The 9,811-nt window shown below is 35.7% G+C and overlaps 1 protein-coding gene across 1 annotated transcript; it reads left to right on the plus strand.

Moving 5' to 3' along the window:
• The first annotated feature begins 3,273 nt into the window (after positions 1-3,273).
• On the plus strand, positions 3,274-7,637 carry LOC117619945 (serine carboxypeptidase-like 40). Its single transcript, XM_034350022.1, has 7 exons — positions 3,274-3,902; positions 5,151-5,258; positions 5,343-5,617; positions 6,419-6,679; positions 6,776-6,987; positions 7,110-7,215; positions 7,336-7,637. Exons 1-7 carry the CDS (start codon positions 3,521-3,523, stop codon positions 7,492-7,494), a joined length of 1,503 nt encoding a protein of 500 aa, XP_034205913.1. The 5' UTR covers positions 3,274-3,520; the 3' UTR covers positions 7,495-7,637.
• Positions 7,638-9,811: the final 2,174 nt, after the last annotated feature.

A 9,811-nucleotide genomic window follows, 5' to 3' on the forward strand; every position in this document is an offset into this window, starting at 1 on the left:
CCCACTCATTATAGTCTGAGCGATTGGCTACAATACTCCTCCGTCAAGATTAATTTGTGATCTCAATGTAATACTTGTGACTAACTTATTAAGTACGGTTTAGAGCAAGCACTTAGAGCATCTCCAGCAGCCTCTTCAAAGGTTTTGGGACACTAAAATAAGTGAGCCACATTAACAAAACCTTCTCCAACATCTTTTTCAAACCCACTCACCAAATCTGGGACTCCTCCTTCCCTCCAATGCATTTGTTAAACTTTGGAACAACATAAGCTGTCTTGGAATGGTGAAAGCCTAAATGGAGTTGAGTGAAAAATAATGAATTATTATTTAAATATTGATTTGGTATTATTAAACCGAATTAAACAATAACGTTTGATTAAAAACAAAAAGAAAAGTCAAACATTGAATTAATTTAATTGAAGAAGTTGATGGTGTACAAAGCAGTAAAGTAGCAAATTTTACTTTTCAAATTGTTACGGACGTCAACAAACCACAATTTAAAGAATTTAGTTTGAAGAGACTATTAAAGATGTTCTTACCCTCAATATTCTATTCGAATCCCCTTTCTCCAATATCGATATATAGCAGAAAGACAAAAAAAGTTACCACATTTTTATTGCAAAAGAAATACGAAGAAGTGACCAACTATAATTTCCTTAAACGAAATTAGCTAAAATTGATTGAACAATCCGTGCCAGAAGCTCGTTTTGACTGAATCTATTTGACAAACCGTCCAAGCAAAATGCCAAAAGTAGGTTTATTGAGGGAAGGAATCTCTAACCACCCATCCTATACTATACATCATATGAATATTATCCATATCCCTTCAATATTCACTATGATAGCGAAAGACGCACTCCTTGCACGCCGACATTCAAGCATCAATCATTGCACCACAGCCTCATCCCTAGTTATCATCTCACCTCTTGTCTTCTGTCAATTTTATTCTTCCAAGAAAAAGTACAAGGGAAAAAGAAAGGAAAAAAAAAAAAAAAGAAGGCTTTTTCTCATCATTTTCAGGTAACAATTTTGTATGATTAATTTGGGATATTCAATAAATAAATAAAATAGCATGTTTACTTACAAGTAATGAAAATTATAAAAAAATGAATTGTTTTTATTCATGACTTTTCATGTATTTACTTATACATGCGAGTTTCACTTAAAATTCTTTAATCAAATATTCAAAGCAATGGAAATCGGATCCCTCCTAGTTGATTGATTTTTATTCCTTATTTATCCTATTCCGTTTCTTCTTATTCTAATTACTTATAAGTAAATATGTCATGGGTCTTTCTTAAAACATTTAATGGGAGCCACCACCTCCAACTTTAAAGTTAGTTTTGATGGCTAACGTGGTCTATTTTAGTGAAAAAGGGTATTAACGTGCAGACCACTAGCCACATGTTCGAATCCCCATGACATCTTGGTAGGGCCGGCTTTGAGATTTAAGGGGTCCTGTACAAAATTAGTAATATGATCTCCTAGAACAAAGTCTTGAACAAAAATATATAAAAAGAATTGGGGCATATATATTGATAACAAATTTAAAATTACTCATCAATATCTATATTTTTTATTATAAATATTATAAAGGATTATCAAACAAATAATTCAAGAAGGAACATAAAATTTCCTTTTGGATATGGATATACCATATATTGAGTTCTTTTTAAATGCGAATATCATATATTAAAATTAGAATAAATATATGACACATAATAATACAATAATATATTTTGTAAAACAAGAAGAAGAAAAAAATTGGGGCCATGTGCAAGGGCCCACTTGTACACCCTAAAGCCGCTTCTGCATCTTGATAGTGTGTATGCGTGCAAGAATCCCATTTTGTAATTTAAAATACCGTTTATATTTAAAATAAAATTAAAAAAATAAAAAAGTTTTGATGGTTCAGTAATCGTCAATTAGTTTTGTTATTCGCAATAATGATGGAACAATAAAAGTAGTATGAACAATATTCCAATTGGTTTCTCTTCAGCTTTGAATGCTGGGGATGGTTCTGAAACATGCCAAAAGATTTGAATTTTCTTCTCTTATTACTGCAGGCGATTCTCAGGTCCTACTTGGATGGAGTGTAACAAGACTAGCAATTTTCCCCATGGAGAATATTTTTTATTTTCTCAAACATTATGAGGCTTATATATAGCTCGAGTTTGGTCCGATTGGTCATGTCTATGGACAGGCAAATCTTATTGTAGATGAAGTTGCTAAGAAAGGGTATAATAGAGATAATATTTGCATTTGATATTGTAATTTTCTTAAAATTATGGCGTTAAAATCATTGTACCCAAGAAAGAATTTATGAATTCGATGGGGATCCTTGTATCATAAAAAAATGATAATTAAGATTCTTAATGATACAATATAATAAATGTTAATTCTTTGGCAATGCCATACTTGATGTCTAAAAGTTGAAATCCTCCTCTCACCTGTCAAAATTTCACATTGTAACTTGTGACAAATATGACAAATCAAATGAAATTAGACGTTGTAAAATAACTCACTAGTCTAGTGATTTGTAGCAATTGCATCTCTAATTAAGGTACTGGGTTCGAGTCTTAGCATCAGTATAGTGTGTGTAAGTTTAGTATATATTATTATTCCTCTAAATAAAAAAAAAATCCTAAAAAAATATATTAAAATGTTCTTGGAAAGTTTAAGTGCGGCTCACACTTGTTGTTTTGGATGATATAATGAATGCTTGTGGAAAGTTTAGTTCTTGAAATCTTTTTACAAATGATACAAAGTTCTTTTGCCTTTTGCCTTTTGCCTTTTGGCCGCGGATTCTTTCACGCGAGGTTTAGAACAAAAAGAATGCATTGACTTTTATAACTTTTGATCTACAACTGCTTGGGGTCACTTTGCATATTCTCTCTTAACTTAACCATCGGAGAGAAACAGTGTTATCCCCATTACTAGTAAGTTGTTTTTATAACCATTGAGATATGTTCTAAAAGTTAGTACTTTACCATTAGAAAAAAAAAACAAAATAAAAATAACAGGAGCAAGACATGAAGCTAGAGAACTTCTATGGTCTCCATTTCAAGTCCCACGGAGAAGGAATTAACTTCTTGTTCTGGTCATCATCTTGAAATGGACAAATTTTCAGGAGCGATGCAAATCATGACCAAAAATATGTCATAAAAATTTTTGTGAAGAAGGCGGATTTCCTTAGAAGCCGGCCCTGCACTAGCTAAGGCTTGTTTCGTTTGTCGGGTTGGATCATTTCATTTTATATAAATTAAAATGCATGTGTTAGTAAATGACCAAAGCACTCCCTAAACACAACTCACATGGCTTAAAATGACTGGTGACTGAGAACATACAAACTCTTCACAACCATCTGGTCCCTCTCTCTTGTCATATAAAACTGAGTGACCTCCCATAGCCTTTCCTGGAGATTTCTTAGAACAATCATTCCTTCTTTGCATCCAAACCCAAAAATCCAAGGCCTCTGATCTCTGTAATTCATATATCTCTTTTTCTCTCCTAAATTCATATGACTGTCAAAATGCAAAACAAGCCTTGTTTACTTCTTTTCTTAGTTCTCATTCTTTCTTGCTTCATAGCTCAAATCCTTGGGAACAAGCAATCACAAGCACTTGCTCAGCTTTACAAGTCCAAGTTGAAGGAAGGTGCGGGCATCGACACGAGCCAATTCAAGGCAATTCTTCACGACAATGGAGCCAAAATTCATCCTCAGGAGGGGTTGAAGGAGAAGGACAGGATTGATAGCTTGCCTGGACAACCCCATGTGAATTTCTCTCAGTATGGTGGGTATGTTACAGTGGATAAAGAAGCAGGTCGTGCACTCTTTTACTATTTTGTTGAGGCGGAGAAGGCTAAGGATTCCTCACGTCTTCTTCTATGGCTCAATGGAGGTAAATTACTTTCCTACTCTTGCAATGTAGTCAGCGTCAACAGCTCAATGATGCTGGTATAATTTGTCATTGCTAGGAAAATTCTGTGTGGTTGATTGTGATCTCCTCTTTGTCCGTGCATACATTCTTTCCTTTAATTCTATTGTTTTTAGTTTTTTGGGTATTTAAAGGGATGAAAATATATCCCATTAACCCACCAAGAGTGCCCAGTAGTTTGTCTGCCATTTGGGTAAGGTTCTGAGGTTCGGTTGGGTTTGCTCCCCAGTTTGAGTCAAGTCAGTTGCAACACCTGGTGATTAGCAGTAGGCTCAGTTCCGCGAGTAGGAATTAATTGAGGTGCTCATAAGCTGGCCCAGACACCTCATGGTATTTATAAAAAAAACAAATATATATATGTATATAAATATATATAAATCCCAACAAAATAAATGAAAATTTCACGATTCTAGTTTGGTACTAGCCACTCTAACCACTCTTTGTAGTGTACCACACGTTTGCATGATGGTTGCCAGTTTTCTTTGGCTGGAGGTGACCCAATATTGTATTCATCAATTATTGATAGTACCGAAAATAATAGTTCTTATTAACCAAAGGGTTAATAATCTATAGTTCTTATTCATCAATTGTGTCAATTATTATATAATGACTTTGGTCAAGCAACCACGGCATTGTGATCATGGCTCAAACACACATGGATCACTGTTAATCGTAATTTATGCTAGAATTTATATCCATCAATCGCTGACAATGATTCATGCACGACGGACAAACTGCCCTCCTTCGTATTTTCTTTAACAATAATTAATTACCATTACTCATTATTTTAAATATTTTTATTGTTAGAAACATTTCAACTTTCATTCACATTCTCCAGGTGGCTTCCTGCCGCCCTCTTTAATTTGCGGAATGGCCGGGCTAACAAATCCCAGAATTCACTCTTGTGGAGGATATCCCGGCGCTCAAGCTGTAGGTGTATATTTTTCAGTAGGGAAATATAAAAAAATTTAAAATTCAACGTTGAGAAATAAAGTTCTTGGTTGATAACGTGCAGCTCAATTATTTATCATTAATATAATGAATCTAATTTTTTTGGTAGAGAGAGAGACCCTGAAGAACTATAACTTCCTCTTGCATTAAGCTCTGTGAATTGGATCCAGTGACATTATCTATTAGTTTGATGGCAATTTAATAATTATATTACCTGTGTGTCTATAATTTAAACGTTGCAATGACTTAATGTCTTGACAGGACCTGGATGTTCTTCTCTTGGCTATGGAGCAATGCTAGAGCTTGGACCGTTCCGAATCCACAGCGATGGAAAAACACTTTACAGAAACAGATTTTCATGGAACTATGGTAAATCTAACACAGTTAAAAGGGACTAAAGTATGATTTTCGAAGTTTAAAGAAATTGATCCTTTTTTTTTTTTCCTTTTCCAGCTGCTAATGTTTTGTTCCTCGAGTCCCCTGCCGGGGTGGGATTTTCTTACTCAAATAAAACATCTGATTATGATGCCAGCGGGGATAGAATAACAGCTGCAGATAATTATGTGTTTTTGGTGAATTGGTTGGAGAGATTTCCAGAATACAAGGACAGAGAGTTTTATATTTCTGGTGAAAGCTATGCAGGGCATTATGTACCTCAACTTGCACACACTATTCTTTACCATAATAAGAGGGCTAACAAGACAATTATCAACCTCAAGGGCATAATGGTAACTCTCTCTCTCTCTCTCTCTCTCTCTCTCTCTCTCTCTCTCGTGAAGTAAAAATCTATTGCTAATAATAATTGGAATTTAGACTCTATTTGGTGCTATATTCTTGGATTCTTGGTAGTTAGTGAAAGTTGTAATTGTAAAAGTCTTGGGAAAATGCTCAGCATTGGTCCCGCTAGCATGTGGCCAAATGCGCACATTTGGTGGAGGAAAATACTTTCCTATTTGTCATCATGTATCTCTTTTACTCTTAGTTTCTCATAATTCTTGGTCTAGTCATTATCATTTCTGTTTTTTATTCCTGTGGTTGCACATGCTGTGGGCTGGCCCTTTGGTTCCTTTGGTTCGGGCCATGTGATCATGCCCATTGCCTACCTTTTGTTGGTATAAAATTTGCTTATTGTATATTGTAATGCAAGCATCAAGTCGAATATGCTTGAGTATAAATCCATAAATTGGGTAAAGAAACAAAAAAGTTCTACGTATTGGGAGGTGTGTATCGGGCTCATACAATATTGGGTAAGAAATCTACTATTGTTACGTCTCTAGTTTGATTCTCAAAATGAAACTCTCATGTCTAATATCAGAATATGGGAATGGAAGATGTTCATTTGCCGATTCTAAGAACACTAACAAATGATGGTCATTTAATGTCATTTTCTTTTATTCCCATGTTTGATTTGTGTAGTATTAAGAATAAAATAATGTTCTATTTCCGATAAATTTTTTTGGCCATTTATTTTTTACTTCTAATTGTCACCCTTCTTGGGTAAGTAAAAATTTATTTGGCGCATGATGCAGATTGGAAATGCAGTGATTAACGATGAAACTGATTCAAGAGGAATGTACGACTACTTAGCAAGCCACGCCGTCATTTCGGATCAAACTGCAAACAAAATCAACAAATATTGTGATTTTTCACCCAATGCCACAACGCAGCCTAAGGAGTGCACTGATGCCACTGATGCTGCCGCTAAGGATACCTATTACATTGACATTTACAATATCTATGCCTCCTCATGCGTTTCCTCCAACGTCACTGCAAAACCCAAAAAGGCTTCAGTGAGTTAAAAACAACGCCCTTAATTATATTACATGTAGATATTTAATCTCTGCTGTTTTCAAAACATTTTGTTGTGTTGAACTGCCGAGCTGCAGATATTCGAATTCGACCCGTGCAGCGAGTACTATGCTTATGCTTATTTGAACCGGCCAGACGTTCAACAAGCTCTCCATGCCAATGTCACTAAACTCACACATGACTGGGAACCATGCAGTGATGTTATCACAAACTGGAGCGATGGTGCATCGACCGTACTGCCCCTTTTAAAAGAGTTCCTGGCTAATGATGTTCGAGTGTGGATTTTTAGGTGAAATTTTGATACCCTTCTTCTTCTTCATCATATTAAACTTGCAATTTGCCTTTCTGGAGTTTCAGTATTTGAAATGTAAAGCTAATACCAGCTCATTCTTATCGAAATAATGAGTGCAGTGGAGACATAGATGCAAGGGTACCAGTCACTTCAACAAAATATTCTATTGAAAAGCTGAATCTTCCAATAAAGACTGAATGGCATGCTTGGTTTCTTGGTGGAGAGGTAGCTTCTCATTTCTCCATCTTTTTATTGTCTTTGGATTTTCAAAACCACTGGCGTTAATTATTTTGGATGTTTTATATATATATATATATATATATATATATTTGTCTTGTGCAACAGGTTGGTGGTTACACACAAGTGTATGAAGGAGAGCTAACATTTGCTACAGTGAGAGGGGCAGGGCACCAAGTGCCAAGCTATCAGCCTGCAAGAGGACTTTCCCTCATCAAGCACTTCCTTGATGGCACACCACTCCCTGATACTACAAGATATACCTAATTTCTTTAAATATTTCTAGCTATCAGAATGTCATTACCTTGTTACTAATTTTTTAGTCCACACAAGGTCACTTGATTTCTCGCTCTTCTAGTTGTAATTTATTTTCATTGATTAATAAAAGTTCATAACAATTGCTTTTTTAATTGAACCCCTACCCCCCTAAAGATTGTCTTGTAAGTTGTATAGTTAGTCCAAAATACCCAAACTATCTATAAGTGGCGGAGTCAGAAATTGATATTAGAGGGCTTGCGAAATATAAAATTTGAAAGGAATGAGAGCATAAACACTGCAAAGTTCTAGTGGAGCTTCTACGCATTATTTTTCTAAACCTATTAGTACGAAAATTGTATTGGCATTTCCTAGACTCTAGCATTGGTTGAAAATTAGTATGTGAGGAATTGTTACTGGATGTTTTGGCACAACTCATTCAATCCCATATTTCTAAGGCATGACTTGACTGATATGGGAAACTTGACAACAGGTAAATCATGACATAATCATGCATTCACAATATGATTTATAATTGAAGTTATTTTCAATGTCATTGTGATTTAAGTTAAAATATTAGTGGTTCCTATAGTGACGTCCACCATGCTCATCTCCTAATTAACTTGTTTTAGGAGATAATTGTTTCTTTATAAAAATGGATGTTTGGTGTCCTCACTAAGAGTCCATATTGAATCACAATTCATATTTATCATAAGATAGTATTTTATTTTATGTTTGGCTTCTTAATAAACACACCACATTGCATCAGGTTTTGTTAGGATCGTGGAATAAGGTTGAAAGTCTTTGTTGAATAGGATTCGTGGTCACGTAGGTTTCTCTTGGGTGAGAGAACCTGTTTTGAATAAAACCAAAGGGCTTTCTATGTATTAAACTTTTGATATATTGAATTTGTTTGAGAAAGCTGTTGTGGTTAATTTCTTCGGTAAGTCATCAAGTGCTTTCTCGTTGCTCGGTGATTTATCGAATCTTTTCATAATTCATATTGCATACATACGCATGTCGGTGACTCATACGGTTGAGGGCACCAAGAATGTTGTGGCGTTTATCCTTCGGTGAGCTTGAAACAATCGCGACCAATATTGCATTCATCATAAGAAGTTTCGAAGATTATCCCGTGAGAGAAGTTGAGTTACACAGAAGTCGGTAAACTTTATCTAGATTGAGTCTAGGATAAGTGTGTGGGTACTTCTTGTAATCTCAATTCTATAGTGGATTTGTTCTGGACCAAGAAATTTTACCACGTAAAATAAATATCTGCGTGTTTTTTTACTTTAAGATCTGCACATTTCAAGATTGCTAAAGAAAGGACATGCCACTTGGCTGGGGAAAAGAAAAGATTACTTACTGAATCAGACATGAAAGCTCGATCTGGGTCTTCAACTATGGGGGATTGCTGTCAAGGTGCTTATGGTTCCTTGTTGTCAGAGAGAGAGAGAGAGAGGACAATGATGACGCCGTAGCGGTAGTCATCGTCGTCGATTTGGTGAGGACAACAGGAGTGAGAGAGATCGAGAGAGAGAGGAGGCGAGTGTGAGTTAGGGCTGAGAGAGAGAGAGAGAGAGAGAGAGAGAGAGAGAGAGAGAGAGAGAGAGAGAGACGAATGGGAGTGAGTGAGTTAGGTTAGGTTATTTAGTGAGGATAATGATCCAGTGCAAGCAGACTCCGCATAAACTCTTCTCTGGGCCAATTAGACAATGACACATGGAAAATGCATATATAATTATATATTATGCAGTTTGGTTCAGGTCCACCGGTTTAAAATTTTTTAGACTCGAAGCCTAAATCGAAGTCAACGGTTCGGGTCAGGTTTAGTGTTTGACTTTTTTGGTTTGGTCAAAAAATCCTTCTTTTTCAATTTAGTTTGGTTTGGTCGATTCATTCAGTAAATCGGTTTTTATGCCCACCCCTGCTTAAAGTCACGAGTCCCACAATTTAATTTACATTCAATTATTAAATAAATAAATAAATATGGCTCATTTATGTACATGCCCCTTGTGGTTTCAAAGTTGTCTCAGATTCCACTTGTTCTTTGAAACGTCTCAAAATACCACATACACTTTTAATAACTGACTCACGTTACCTATTCCGTCAGCATTAAGAGACATTCCATTACGTGATGTGGCCCCCCTTCTTGGAGTATTTAGACGAACCAATTCAAATAATCTCCTTTTGTCCAAAGCCCAACTCACAATTTCCATATGTGCCATTTTGGTCTTCATCACCCTCCTCCTCTTTACCCTCTCAACCTTTGAACCCACAACCAAGCCTCACCCAGTCATCACAATAGCCTCCAGAAGATTCTCTCCCA

The sequence above is a fragment of the Prunus dulcis genome, chromosome 2 (genome assembly GCF_902201215.1).
Source record: "Prunus dulcis chromosome 2, ALMONDv2, whole genome shotgun sequence".
In the NCBI taxonomy this organism is placed as follows: Eukaryota; Viridiplantae; Streptophyta; class Magnoliopsida; order Rosales; family Rosaceae; genus Prunus; species Prunus dulcis.